The 15,729-nt window shown below is 44.2% G+C and overlaps 1 protein-coding gene across 2 annotated transcripts in view; it reads right to left on the bottom strand.

The window, feature by feature from the left end:
• The window catches only part of ADGRA1 (adhesion G protein-coupled receptor A1), an 869,330-nt gene that overhangs the window by 540,294 nt on the left and 313,307 nt on the right, over positions 1-15,729 (bottom strand). For both annotated transcript variants that reach the window (XM_069239771.1, XM_069239772.1), the window contains exon 3: positions 6,923-7,050. In XM_069239771.1, the coding sequence (XP_069095872.1) occupies positions 6,923-7,050 (128 nt within the window). The remainder of the gene's footprint in view (positions 1-6,922; positions 7,051-15,729) is intronic.

The following is a 15,729-nucleotide window of genomic DNA, read 5'->3' as shown; positions in this document are numbered from 1 at the left end:
CTTCTGCAGCAGTCAGGTGAGTCCTTTAGGCAGCCAGGCAGTTCTTCTTGGCAGGATGCAGGTTCTGGTTCAAGTTTCTTCTCCAGCATGTGTCTGAGGTGGTAGGGCAGAGGCCCTGTTTTATACCCAAATGTGCCTTTGAAGTGGGGGAGACTTCAAAGAGTGGCTTAGAAGTGTACCAGGTCCCCTTTCAGTTCAATCCTGTCTGCCAGGGTCCCAGTAGGGGGTGTGGTAGTCCTTTGTGTGAGAGCAGGCCCTCCACCCTCCCAGCCCAGGAAGGCCCATTCAAAATGCAGATGTATGCAAGTGAGGCTGAGTACCCTGTGTTTGGGGTGTGTCTGAGTGAATGCACAAGGAGCTGTCAAAGAAACCCAGCCAGACGTGGATTGTAAGGCACAGAAAGATTTAAGTGAATAGAAATGCTCACTTTCTAAAAGTGGCATTTCTAGAATAGTAATATTAAATCCAACTTCACCAGTCAGCAGGATTTTGTATTACCATTCTGGCCTTACGAAATATGACCTTCCTACTCCTTTCAGATCAGCAGCTACCACTTCATTAATGTATGAGGGCAGCCCCAATGTTAGCCTATGAAGGGAGCAGGCCTCACAGTAGTGTAAAAACGAATTTTACACTACCAGGACATGTAAACTACACAGGTACATGTCCTTCCTTTTACTCACACAGCACCCTGCTCTTGGGGTTACCTAGGGCACACATTAGGGGTGACTTATATGTAGAGAAAGGGGAGGTTTAGGTTTGGCAAGTACTTTTAAATGCCAAGTCGAAGTGGCAGTGAAACTGCACACACAGGCCTTGCTATGGCAGGCCTGAGACAAGGTAAAGGGGATACTTGAGTGGGTGGCACAACCAGTGCTGCAGGCCCACCAGTAGCATTTAATCTACAGGCCCTAGGAACATACAGTGCACATTACTAGGGACTTATAAGTACATTAAATAGTTCAATTGGGTATGATCCAAAGTTACCATGTTTAAAGGGAGAGAGCATATGCACTTTAGCACTGGTTAGCAATGTGGTAAAGAGCGCAGAGTCTAAAAGCCAGCAAAAACAGTGTTCAAAAAGTGGAGAAAGGCAGGCAAAAAGTTAGGGGTGACCACCCTAAGGCTGTCAGGTCTAACACCAAGGTTCTGGCTTTGCCTCTCATGCGTACGCTGACCCACCTCATTCATCCAGACCAATGAGGCTTTAAGCCCGGCAGGAGCACGCGTCATTGTATCCGACGAGTTCAGGTGGCCTTATCTCATGGCTCCTGCTCCAATGGTCCCCTGGCCCTTCTCCTCATAGACTTTTGTAAGGAATTCAACACAGTTTCATGGGAATATATGGAGGTAATCTTGGCACGTATGAGGTTGGGGTCATTGCTCCCACTGCCCAGGTTCGGGTAAATGAGGTGCTCTTCCAGGCATTTCCAATTTAACGGGGAACACAGCAGGGTTGCCCCCTGTCTCCGCTGCTCTTTACGCTGGCGATTGAGCCCCTGGTGTGCATGTTGAGGAGCAATCCTCTGATGTGGGGCTGGAGATGGGGAGATGGAGTGGAGGACAGTGTGACGCTGTAAGCGGACGATGTATTGGTGTTTCTCAGTGATCCACCCACATCGGGACCCAGATGCGTGGAACTGCTCGAACCATTTGGGGAGGTGTCCAGGCTCCGGGTCAATGTCCAAAAGTCTGCATTGGTGGAGGTCGGGGGATGCAGAGTCAACAGTGATGTCTCCAGATCCCAGTGTGGAGAAACATATTTAAATATTTGGGAGTCCACATTTCCCTTTTGCCTGACTTAGCGTGGGTACTAAATTTTGGGGATTTGCCGGCACATCTGGACAGGGACATGCAGCATTGGAAGGGTCTCCCCCTGAACACCCTTGGTTGCTCTGTCCTCTTCAAAATGATGTGGCTCCCTCAATACCTGTACGCCCTTATGAACTATCCTCACCAAATACGAAGGGCGTGGTTTTGTGCTCTCACCTCAAAATTTACCAGCTTCATTTGGAATGGAGGGTGGCACAAGGTGGCTTTTAATACCGTACGGAAGTCCCCATATGAGGGTGGCATGGGAGTCCCAGATCTATATAGCTACTATTTAGCCGCCCAGGTGGTGCCCATAAATGACTGGTTTGCGGGAAATTGGGATGACCTGGCGTATCGGCTTGAGATCCATGAGGTGGGCTTTGGAGGCATATTGGGTATGCTTTATGGTAGCGAGATCCCTGTCCAGACTGCGTCTTGCACCCGGGTGGCAGTGGGTTGCTTGAGGGCGGCCCTAAAACTCATAAAATGGGACCGCCGTCTTACTCAAATGACCCCACTGTGGCACGGAGACTAGTTGCACCAACTCACAGCAATGGGACTTAATAGGGGTTACTTATTTAGGTGACGTTTACACAGGGGATAACCTTATGTCATTCCAGGACATGAGAGCACACTATGGGCTGCACCAGATGCAGTTCTTCTGATACCTGCTGTTGCGCCACCCCTTGGGTGCCAACATTTCAGCAAATACATAGCTCCCTGACTAGAGCTCGCTTGAGGCGAAATTGTTAACTGGGAGCCTGGGGAAGAAAGCACTGTCCCAAGTTTATAAATCGTTGCTCACGAACGCCCCGGATGGGTTTGACCACCTTCATCAAAGGTGAGCATACTGGGTGGGGGAGCAGGACAACGACGACTGGCGGGAGGCACTATTGGCCACCCAGGAGTTAGCCATATCGGCTAGGCTGCGAATGGTGCAGTTCACCTATCTCCACACACATCTTACTTGACCCCTGCAATAATGTTGAGGATGTCCAGCGGAACGGGGTCTATCTGCATTAGGTGTGGTCTTCCAGTGGGAGACTTCCTCCATGTGACTTGGATCTGCCTCCAATTACGACCCTTTTGGGAGGGGTTTGGCAAGGAAATGGTAGACATCCTGGGGCGTCCTATAGAATTAAGCCCAAAGGTTGCATTACTCGGACTTTTGGAGGAATAAGGGGGCCCCCGGGCTGACCGGACATTTGTAGGCGTTGCATACCTTGTTGCTAAGAGAGGTATTGCTCGTGGGTGGAAGCTTCCTGGGACTCCTTCATTGGCAGAATGGAGGGTGGGGGTTGATTGGTGTGCACATCACGAAAAACTGATCTACAAGGTTCGAGGATGCCCAAGAAAAAAGGATATAATATGGGAGAAATGGTGGGCCTACCATGATGTTTTATTGTAATGTAATGCTAAACACTGGTTGTCCAGCAATGGAGTGTGTCTTATGGTCTGTAACTATATTATTGATGCTTTTGGAACTCAACTGTGTGTGTACTGTTCTCAAACTTAACAAAAAACAATAAAAATGTGGTACTAAAAAAAAATGGTTAGTGGAGGTTTCAACCCTATATGTGAAAATCTCAAAATAGTCCAACTGATTTGTGCGGCTATTTGCTATCCTTGATAATAAAACTGTGTCACCGGCATGAAGTAACATTGGTATGGGCTGAGTACCTACTAAAGGCATGTCCTTTCTATGCATGATCAAAAATGCCCCTAAAGCAATGGTGTATAAAATGTTGAGGAAAGGGGTAAGAAAACAACCTAGCCAATCGTACTTAAACTGACAGAATATGAACATCTCCCCAAATCCCCTACCTAACTCAGGAGAGAGGTAAAAAGTGTAAGAAATTCCCAATATCTTTCAGCATATGGAGTTTTCTCTGCATACATTTCTGCAGTTTTTACCTGCCCAAAAATACACAGGGAAAAATACTATAGGTGAGGGTGAAGTGCACTACCTGTAACTTCACATCCCACAGCATCAAAATTAAAATACAATTTCCTATCAGGCCGATTCATGGTGTATTGCGTTCAAAAGCTCTAACGGACATCAAACACAGTTGTACAAGACCTAAAAAGTGTTGAATGTCAATATTAAGAGCTAAATTACCTATTAAAAAGAGCTAAAGGATGCTTCCAAATAAACCCTTTGGCTACTTAATTCAGTGTGAGGGCATCTATTTCCTAGTAACTCTAATACATGTGACGATTTCACAGAGATCACACTTTTTCAGCGTACAACGCTTAATTTTCGAATAATGATGCTGCATTTCTGGAAAGTGTCTGAAAAGGTGTGATCGTTTTATCTGCCTAGTTGTACCTTCTGTTGATTAAAATGTGCAGGAAACTGTGAATAACCACAGGGTATGGCGCAGAGATTCAAACGAAAGCAGACAATTCAGAAGACCAATGTTTAAGCAAACAGTTCCCAGTATTTTATCATTACTTTTATTCCTCATTTGGAAGAAGCGTGGGCACTTAAAAAATAGCAACCATTAAAAATTGATGAAATGCATAGAACTGGGCATTTGCCCTTAATGCAGCCGGATCGGTCTTCTAGAAACTGTATTAATTAACAAAAGGAAGCTCCTGTCTAATATAGCCCTCCTTTCATGAATGAGATGGTTGCATCTGAAGTGTGGACGTTTGCAGTTTATCTAGTGACTGTGAAAGCAGCCGGTGCTTTGAGTAAAGCAAAAGGTAAGGGGTGAATTCCTATGTCTGCCAAAAGGCCTTGAGATATCAGCTGGGAAGCGTTATAGACCGGTCGTAACTTCAGGCCGGGGAAGGGATGTTTGGGGGGGCTTGTTCTACCCTCCTAATAAATGTATTTGGTAAATGGTTTGGTACAGGTGCTTTCAGTCAGATTTGTCTGTGGACTTCAGTAGGAATTTTGACATCCACACAGACAAACACGCACACACACACTCACCCTCCCACTGTCTTGAAAGTCTTAAAAAAATTGGTTAGTTCACAAAATATTGTGTTTCCCTCAATTAGCGCCGCTACCAATCTGGATTCCTCTCAATTTCCACTGCCCCTTAAGACCCTCTGATGCACCGTACTTGTTGATTAATGTATTTTAACATTATGGGGGTCATTCTGACCCTGGCGGTCACCGACCGCCAGGGCCAACGACCGCGGAAGCACCGCCAACAGGCTGGCGGTGCTTCCTGGGCCATTCTGACCGCGGCGGTAAAGCCGCGGTCAGAAAAGGGCAACCAGCGGTTTCCCGCCGGTTTACCCCTGGCCCAGGGAATGCTCCAAGGCGGCGCTGCTTGCAGCGCCGCCATGGGGATTCCGACCCCCTTCCCGCCATCCTGTTCCTGGCGGTTTTTACCGCCAGGAACAGGATGGCGGGAACGGGTGTTGTGGGGCCCCTGAGGGCCCCTGCACTGCCCCTTAGGCAGTGCAGGGGCCCCCTAACAGGGCCCCACAAAGATTTTCAGTGTCTGCTTTGCAGACACTGAAAATCACGATGGGTGCCACTGCACCCGTCACACCCCTGCAAATCCGCTGGCTCCATTCGGAGCCGGCTTCCTCTTTGCAGGGGCTTTCCCGCTGGGCTGGCGGACGATCTTTTGGAGATTGCCCGCCGGCCCAGCGGGAAAGTCAGAATGACCGCCGCGGTCATTTGACCGCGGTGCGGTCTTTTGGCAGTCTCTGCACGGCGGGCGGCGCCCGCTGCCCGCCGGGGTCGGAATGACCCCCTATATGCCTGCGTGATTGTTAAAAGCCTGAAGCTCTCCCCACCCCCAATCTTACTGAGAAAACCACACCCCTGGTTCGAGAACGTCTTGCATCCAAAATGATTTGTTCCGCCTCATTTAGACCCACCAAGTAGGGCTTGCACTTCTTTAAAAAAATTGCTGCGTTGCACATGTTTTCAAACAAATCAAATGGCGAATAAATCATAGGGCACCAGTAGTTAATACACAGGAACAATGGCTAGACCTTGAATTTAAGTCTATCTGCAAGTGGAAAGGGGACATCTTCCAAAAATACAACTGAATTGCAAGTAGATATTCATACAGTTCCAGTGATATAAAGAAGGGTATTATCAAACATTTGCTTCGGAAGTCATTAGTTTGGAAGACTGTGGATTGAAGCTTGTCATTGGTCTAGAATTGATCCCTGTTAAACATGGTTGAGTGATTGGGTATGGGAAGTTATTGTTGTGGCGTAGTAGACTAATAGCTATTCTTTGAATAGGGTGTTGTGGTAAAAATGAACACAACACATTTAACTTGACATATTGCCTTGCACTTGAATTCACTGTGACATTGCCTTTCATTATTGTTGTAAGTGGAGGCATTCCAACACTTTTTTATGCAGTACACTTGTTAGGCCTTAAGCCGAGGGGACGACTTGCATGTCGCTTAGAGGTTTGTATTTTTGTCAAGCGATATGAGAGTCACACTCAAAGATAATGCAAGCTATTACTGCCTCTAGCTCCTCACAGCGACAATCAATTTTAGGCATATGGGGCCATATTTACAAGAAAGTAGTGCATCAGCTTTCTTATACCCCCCTGCACCCATCTAACAACACCAACACCACGTGTGCACTGTATTTACAATAGGGTGCACCATGGCGTACGTTATGACAAAAGCGTCAAAGATTTTTGACACTATTGTGGTACTTTCCAGGATTAGGGCCACAAATGGTGGCACTAACCCTGCAAAGTAAAGGGAGGCCCATTGAAAGTAATGGGCACTTCATTTTAAAACCTGCCTTAGGCAGGCATTAAAAATGACGCTAACAATTCTGCAGTGAAATGTAAATTTCACTGTGCCATTTTTTCGGTGCTCTCTACGTGGGAACACATAGGCATAAGGTGGAGCAAGGGGTTACAAAGTGGCGCAATACATGCATTGCAGCACTTTGTAAATATGGAAAAGGAGAATAACCTCCTTAAAACCACACTAGTGTAAAAAAATGACACTAGTGTGGAGCTAAGAGGCCTTGTAAATCTGGCCCTTTGTATGGGCAATCTCCATTCTGTCGACTGTGGTACATATACATCAAAGACTTGCGAAAGACTTTCTGTGTCAACAAAGGGATGCAATAGGGAAAAGAAAGCCGACAGGCGTGCTCTTACCTGTGATGAACAATATAGGTGATGATGGAAGCGAACAGGCACAACAACATGACCGCAGTACATGCATAAACCACGGGGTGTAGGAAGTCCCCAGGGTACGGGGGGATGGAGATCAATGTGTTGAAATCCTTCGGAGGAAGAAAAAAAATAATATCAGCATTTCACCGCACCTGCGGTAATCTCAATGTAATTGCAGTGATCATGTGTAATTGTTTTCTTCTTTTTGCCAGGCTTTATATGCATTCGCGCAGAAAAGTGATGACACAGCTTTTGTTTCAATAAAAATCCGTACTGTACCACATCTCTGTTAAACCACAGAGTCGAAATGTTAGAAGGCCCTCGGATATGCAAGTGTGGGATTCTAAGGGGTCCTTCACCTTACTCTGCGGGGCAGGAGGGAACTGTCATTTTCAGTCACACCACTGCCTCAGGCCCATTTCAATGTATTTACTAGCACCAAACCGAGGTTACCAAGGTTCATGCAGCCAACACTGCACAAATATTGACAGCGTGGTATTTCACAAACAGCAAAGCAAGAAACTGCACAGCACTATATTGTCCCGGTATAGTGATTCAATGGTGTCATCAGTCGTGTGTGCACTAAATACGCCTTGTTTGCATGGCACTAAACATGCAAGCAGTGTCTTGTGTGAATTTTATACTCAAAGCTCACTCTTTTAATATGAGTAATTTTGCAACAATTACAGATATTATGCATGGAAATATCATGTAGAATATTTTGTGCCCATTATTTGCATCTGTTTTCATTTAGCATCAGGATTTCACACAAAGTCATTTCAAGCTGCTGTCTCCATGACTGTGTGCCACTGTTGGCCCCCAGACTTAGTATGCTGCGCTGCTCTCCCCATTCAGGAGGGTTGGGGAGGAGGAGGAGTTTAGAGGGGACCGATGGCAGTGTCCAGTATGACGCGGCTGAAGAGCACGCTTCCTGGTGCCCCTGGGCACAAGAAGGCCTCCATTCCTGAAGTGGAGGCCCTGAGTAATGCAACGCTCCTCTCCACTGAATTCACCACCTGCTTTGTCTTACACCATGTCTATGAGGCTATTCAAAGCCACTCAAAGCCTCATAGATATGGTGGAGAGATCTGAGCCATCTGAGTAACAGAAAAAGTAACACTCTAGCGGCGCTCGCCTCTTATAAATAAGTCCCTTTTTTTTATCCAGCGGTCTGACTAACCTTATTCCTGAGTATTCTGTACATATGAGCTCTTATAGTGACTATAACCCCCTTCTCATTTCCATTTGTTTGCCTGTTTGTAAGGTTCGTTATTTCACATCTGTGATCCATTGTGAAACCGTAAAGAATGGTGGGTTGAGAATCAACTGGTATTGCATCAATCCTACTAGCTTTTTAACAATTTTGCTGGGCTCTTCTTTTGATATTTTTGATGTCTGTGTTTTGTCTTGTTTAATTCACGATTCTATTTTAATTTGTTTTATGGCCCTTTAAGGCATTATTTTAAAGATGCCATCTACATCCCTCACTTCTACTCCGCAGCCCATGCCTAAATGGTTTGACTCAGATTGTTCTTTGGTCAATAAGTATGTTGAGGCTGCTCTTTCTAGATGTCCTAGGTGTAAAGTTGAGATCACTTACTACACGGCAGTAATAACCTGCCACAAAAATTAAGAAGAGGTATTATCAGAGCAGATGTTTGAACACAACTGGAACAGAGCAGCAGATTGAAAGGTGTTTCAGTTTTTGGAAAGTGGTTAGCAATTCCTTTTTTTGGTGAGGGTTCTTGGTTTTGCACATCTGAGCCATACAGTGGGTCACTCACTTTAAAGTTACTTATGATAAAGTTTGCTGCTCCAGTTTCCCATTTTGAAAATCAATAAAGTAAACCCCTTTTTAATCTCCAAGGGACAACATATGCCTCACATTGATCAAAAGGCTATCCTGCTGTTTCTTTATTCAGATGTCATTCTACTTCTCCATACTGCTTACGGTCTGAAGAAACTTGTAGATGAATTTATCACCTTTATGGACAACCTACATTTGTATACTAGTCCTTTTAAAACCCATGTGATGATTTGTGGGCCACAAACAGCCAAGACCATGTTATCCTCTCTTATTTGGGGATACATTTGATTCAGCTAGTACCGGGTCTACTTGCCGTAGTCTCAGATGCATACATTTGCTCAGCATGTAGGGGCTGTTTTTACTTTTGCCTCTAAACTGAGGATTGAAACCACTTGATCAGATATTAGAGATTTACAAAATGAAGTGTGTTCCCATTCTTGCTATGGTGCTGGTATTTGAGGTTACTTGGCCCGTTCCAAATTACAACAGGAACAAAATGGCTTATAATGCAGACTATTAGGTCTGACCCCTAATACTTCTTACTGTTTTGCCATGATGAGCTTGGTCTGCCATATGTTGAAGATCTAATTTTGCTGATTCCCTTATTATTATGGATATCAACCTGGCCTAACCCTAAAGCTTCTCTCAATAGGACTATTATTATTGATTGTCTTCGCTTCCTTGATACACTTAGAATTCCGTGGCTGAAATGTATTACATCTTTTTTTTAGCAAGCTCAGCAGATTGTCTGTGTTTTCTAACCCTGAGAATATTCTCAAAACTAAAACATGGTTAGGCAACACTTCCATAACATTAAAATTTCTGCAGAACTCATTCTGCTTGGAGTTATACTTATCAGCTTTTATCCACCTGTGTAAAATAAGCCTCATTTGTTGTTTCCGATTTGACTCTATTTGTTGCATTCTTTCATTCCGCAAGAGGCAATCCGTCTGCTGTCCATACAATGAGGCCTCACCGCTATTATTTTTGCACTTTGTCTTTTTTTGTAAATCTTTTTTTATATAAATCTGCATCCCTAAGATTTGTAATCTTGTTGCTTAAAGCATGTGGTTTTTACTAGTATAGGCTTGTCTCAATGCATTTACAGATGCTGTCTGATTTAAAGCACAATTACACTACTAGGTATTTGTTGTAATTTCTGGTTAGGTACTGTAACTCGTTCAGATTTTCACAAATTATATTTGATGCATCTGATTTTAGTATCCTTACATCTATTTGTTGACATTGACGTGACAGTCATGTGTGCTTTAATGCATTATTTATTTGGCTTTCTTTGATTGATTGAACAAGCAAACGAGGTTGCCGTGAAAGCAGTTCCGAATGGCAGTTTATGAAATGTTATCTTACATTTTGAGAAGCCAACCACAACCTGCACCTACAGTAGCTCATCTGACCATGCCATTAATGCATTAGTTTATGCACTAGGGCAAAGGGAAAAAGTCAGGATGACTTCAGAAGTTGAACTTGAAAGTCTATATCACTGTATCTTTAGATTCGTTTGGCCAGTTGAATATGAGGAATTTAAATATTTCTGGATCATTGCCATAATTTCAGGTCTGGGATCTGCATAATGAGACATACAGATAGTAGGCCCAGGGAGAGGCATAGTGTGGCAGTAAATTACTGCATAAACCTCAGAAGATTCATTCTTTAAGGTACACTGAGCAGTCCGGGAGACAAAAAGAGTACTGATAATCTTCAATCATGCACATCTTTTATAACAGCCATCAATTTATTGTTGTCATTATGTTTAGTAATTATTATTATTACTGGGTTTATTGTAACTTTAAGGCCCAAAAAAACAGAATACTGAATAAGAACCTGAATATTGTAAAACAGACGATTCATCCCCCGATGCATTACTAGCAACAAAAATCAGAGATTTTTGCACTTTAATCTGAGTTAAACTCTGAGGGTTTAACATGCAGTGTCTGAATCTATACACGGTTACTTTAAGTATGGCATGATCCCCACCAGCTCGGCAAGTTAGTTGAGGCACCTTCCTCTGCCCATGACTGTAAAACCATTGCCTTGTGGGAATGGATGTGGAGTAAAAAAAAAAGTCAGGAATAGTGGGGTGACATCGGAATTTGAATCAATACATGAAAATACTTTATGACCTTCAACAGTGGTGACATTGTTGGAAATTACCCACTGAACTTTAAAGACCTAAAATAAGGATAAATTACAATAGCATTTGGAAATACACAAAAGCAGATACAACTCTTTAAGGTTTCACCGGTATATAAACCAGAACGTTGACTGGTATGTCCGAGGTAGAACAATGATCGGCCACGAAGCATGGCATGACAGGCTATATTATTAAATGCTCAGGTACAATCAGTGCACTCATAGACGTAGCCTCAAATGTCCATACATAAACTCTAACTTAAAATCACATCATCTTATGGCCAGTGTGCACACAGGCTGCATGGGCCCGGACCGTGGGTAAAGATGGTTCTGAAAGAATGTGTATGTGCTAGGCTCACAAAGGATGACCAATGGCGCTATTCTAGCAGCGTCATGATTAATTTCTGATTTGTGTACTGCGAACCCAAAGTGAAATATTATAATAATAATAATAATAATAATAATAATAGGTTGGTTTAACATGTACTAAATAATTTAGACATTTATACATTACCACTCACAAAATGCACTGTCCATTTGTGAATTTAGAAATACTAAGTCGCTATTCCACAAAGTCAGTAGTAGTTGACGACGAAAGGACTGAGCCTTCCATTTAGAAATCAATCAATCAGGGATTTGTAAAGCGCGGCTATTCACCCAGGAGAGTAATTGCATGCAGGCGTCTGCAGCCACAGTTTACAATGTTATTGTACCAGCTACAGAAAAGCATCTTGAATAGGAGGTGTGTAGGGTGCACAATCTGCTAGTGAACATTGTGTTTTCCTACTCCACTGCATCAAACGCAAAGGATGCATAAATTGGAACGTCACAGACCGATGTAGTTAGATTTGTGTTTGAGACACATATTCAAGTGTCACATAGCCCGCTTTCATGCATCTGGATACAATTCTACCAAGGCATTTCAAGCCTGACCAAAGGCAGTACCTTCTTTCGATTATCAAGTACAGAGAGGCAATTTATTCGCTCAGCAATTCAAACCTTCAATACCGCCTAATTTCCACAGAATTGAAGATTACAAAGGTCCCCAAGGCACATCAATCTGACCTTATGCAATACTGTTTTTTCAAACTAAACCGGATGACTAAGCTCTGCACGTCATTCCTAGCTCCCAGGCTTTTAGACATACACACAGATCTAACAGTCAAAGATGGGACAGGCACATATCCGCCAGTCACTGAGATGAAGTAAATTGGAACTCAAGCTTAATAGCAACTCTCTGCCCAGCTTATTCTCAGTTTCTCTTCTTTGGCTACCGGTGCACTTCACGGGTTGTCAGTAAGTGGTGCGTGACTTCCCCTAGCACTTAGTTCTGCATGTGCACAGCCTAACAAAACTGGCATCAGGGGCGTAGCTTCCGGGGTGGGGTGATTTGAGTGTTACACCCCCACATAAGAAATCTTTTTTTAGGTAAATAGTTGGGTACAGGTCCTTTCAGTCGGGTATGGTGAGGTGTCTGTCAGATTTCACCAGGAAATTTTAAATACACATAGACAAAACACACAAACACTTTCTACCTCGTCTTCAAAAATATTGGTCATTTTACAACATATTGTGTTTTCTTTCACTTAGTACCCCTAACAATACATATTAGTCACCCTTTTCGCTGCCCCTAAGACCTCTCATGTGCCCTGCTTGTTGTATAATGTATTTTAACATTACATGCCAGCGTGATTGCCGGAAAATCTGAAGCTCACCCCCCAGTCTTCTGGCCAAGCTATGTCCGACAAGCATGCAGTATTGTTGGATGTCTCTATGCCAATGGGACACTGCATAGCCAGGCCCAGGGCTTTCCTTTTACAAAATGTTCATTATACTTGCTTGAATTGTTATTTTTAGTGTTAAAATGAATGCGAACTAGATCACCAGAATGCCTTAAATTAGTAAATAGAAGGCTAGGTTGGAGATGAGGTGGGCTATCAAAATCAAATGATGTGAAACAGTGCGAACTCTAATGGCATGCTGCTTATTCTTCCTCCTGGTCTCACTGTATCAAAATACTGGGACAAAATCATGACCTCCTTTTTGCTTTGACACCAGTAACTGACAACTTCCAGCTTTCATGCCACAATCCTAACTCCAATATGGTCTACTGGTTGTTTAACATGTCTCTACTTTAGCAAGGAAGTTGGCTTCTACCAAATACCCCTCAAGGAAAATGTTAGTCCTTCATCCACTGGGGAGAAAGGGTATGGTCAAGAATCTAAAATTCCGAAAATTCCTTTTAAATTTACACTTTTGAACAAATGGGTTGTCAATAGCCACTGATTTAAAGGTTACAACAAGCGCACATACTAGAGGTAGACAACAAAGTAGAGGATATTTAATAACAATCATCATAACACTACAACAGTTAAAGTGCTCAACTAGCTGTGCTCTAAGCTACAAGGCTAGAAGGTGTGTCTTTTATACATCAGGTTGACATTTTGGGAGGCTAGTTAAGACGGCGGGTTGAACTCGCCACAGAGAGCTCCTCCCCCTCCATGTTCCTGCATCTTCTTCCGGCAGCACTTCTGAACTCTGCTGTCTCTCCTGAGCTTGTCTGATATCAGAGATAGGGTCCTGATCTCACAGGCGTTCCTACTCTTGGCTGTAGCTGTCTACAGGTGCTGCATACGGTATATGTGGCAGATATGAAGTCAGGGGGAGTAGCGGTTTCCTGGTGACCGCATTCCTCAGCAGACTCAGGACGCTTAGGGACAGCATAGGTGGCTGCCGGGTGCTGAACTGTTGGGGGATGGCTCTGTTACAAACAAACGCTTTCCATGGTGGCCGAGGGGTCCGCAATCCGATGACAGCCAGGAATGTAGGCAGAAAGGAAGGCCTTATGGGCTTTGGTGGAGTAGTGGGGACATCAGCAGAACTGGATGAATCCTCAGTCGGGTGCCTGATCCTTAAGCTCCTCCAGTCAGACTCCGCCACTTCAATCGTTCAAGCACACGCGATGGATACATCGGATGCAGTGGGTGAACTCCTGCTCGCTGACATGTTAATGACTGCAGCTCCAGCCAGTAAAGTAGATCCTTCAGGAACTGTGGTGAGGGCAACATTGCAGTGGAGCACTTGAGGGTACATTGTGGATACATAGTTGTAGCTCACTTTCTACCCTGAGGCCCCTGAGATTTTAATTGTTGAAGGGATGAATTGCAGTACAGAGGTTATGTCTGGAGGAGATGGAGGAGTGAGCAATGAAAACAATGTAAGTTCTGGTGGGCAGGTAAGTGACTGTGCTAGCATCTCTCCAGTACAAACCAAAAATACCCAGCTTACACAACTCTCTGACTGTGCTCTTGTAGTAGCTGCAGACACCACTCTTGAACATCCTGTTCCTTATCCCATAAATACTTCTCTAGCAGGTAAGAAGGGGACCCCACACAACAATAACAGTCAGTGTGACTTTTATTGACTCTGAACATGGTGCTGCTATCTCTGATAGACAATCTAAACAGCCACTTAAAAGTGGTCGAGGCTGTGTCAAGAAATCCCAAGGAAAGTCAGAGTGTGGAAAGACTGCAAGGGGGACTCCTTCATGGTGGAGAAGCCAGACTGCGAGTAACTCATCTACAGGCAGCCCACTGTGGTAATGGGTGATGTCTAATGGGGAGGTGAAAGCTTTAATTTCACGTTTATTGACCACCCCATCAATCTCTAAAGCTTCCATCAAAGCGGGTAAACAGCAGCTGGGCAGACTACTCTCCCCTACCACCATTAGTCCAAAGAGCCCTGATCCATCTGAGTTCGGTGTTGATTCGTACAGCGACATTCCTCCTCCTAGCTCCTCTCCAGCTGCCCTACCTGTCATTCGCCCCACCACATCTTAACCCACTAGACATTGACCGTGTCAGAGGGTAAGGATCCGACGCTTCGCCCCAACGACCACCTCATCTTTCCTGCTCCGCAGCAAGGACCCAACGCTTTGCACTAATGCCTCCACTCCACTGCTCTGCAGCACCGGAACCAATGCCGCACTGGATCCAGCGACGCCTCACTTTCCTGACTCTGTGTCCCGGCTTGTTTCCTCACTTTCAAAAGGTGCTGTACCTGGGGGTCCATGACTTGCACCATCGCCGTCAGATTGTTGAAAGCTACTCCGTCATAACACCATGATAACACCAAAGTGAAGCATTTGTGTTTCTAAGCGCTATATTGAAGTTTAGTCTTTGAAAATTCCTAACTTTGCTTGTGTATGTTGGATTTTTGTTGTTTCGGTCTTCTTTTACTTACATAAAAATTGGCTATTTCACTAAAATGGTGTTGAGTGATTTTGTGTTTTTTTCACCATGTTACAGTGTGTTAGTACAAATACTTTACACATTGCCTCTGGGATAAGCCTGACTGCTCGTGCCAAGCTACCAAGGGGTGAGTATGGGTTATCTTGCATGTGTAACTCCCTGGCCCTGACTACAGTGGTGGGTTCTGCCTGGCTTAGGTGCATACCCTACCTAACCAGAAAGGCCATTTCTAGCAAGTATGTAGAGGGAAGAGTTTGTATTGTGTATGAACATGGAGTGTGTGTCCGGATGCATTTTAGTTTTGTAGACTGTGGCTTTGTGTTGTGTTTGTAATGTGTTGATGTGTTCGTGCTTTGGGACAGAGTTGTATTTTGTGTGAAAATTAAGGTGCTATAGTGTTGTAGTTGGGGTAGAATGGAGTATAGGTGGGCGTTGTGTGCTTTTGTAGTGGTTGTTGAGACATTGAGCTCTGTATGAGGTTTGTTTGTGGTGAATGTGTAGTATGCTTTTGCTGATATTGTGTTAGGATGTTAGAGGATGCAGAGGGAATAAGGCCCTTTTTGATGAAAGGAAAATTAGAC

This window comes from Pleurodeles waltl, chromosome 6 (assembly GCF_031143425.1).
Source record: "Pleurodeles waltl isolate 20211129_DDA chromosome 6, aPleWal1.hap1.20221129, whole genome shotgun sequence".
Taxonomy (NCBI): Eukaryota; Metazoa; Chordata; class Amphibia; order Caudata; family Salamandridae; genus Pleurodeles; species Pleurodeles waltl.
Note: the sequence above shows the minus strand (reverse complement) of the source record. Positions and strands in the feature narration are given on the sequence as shown.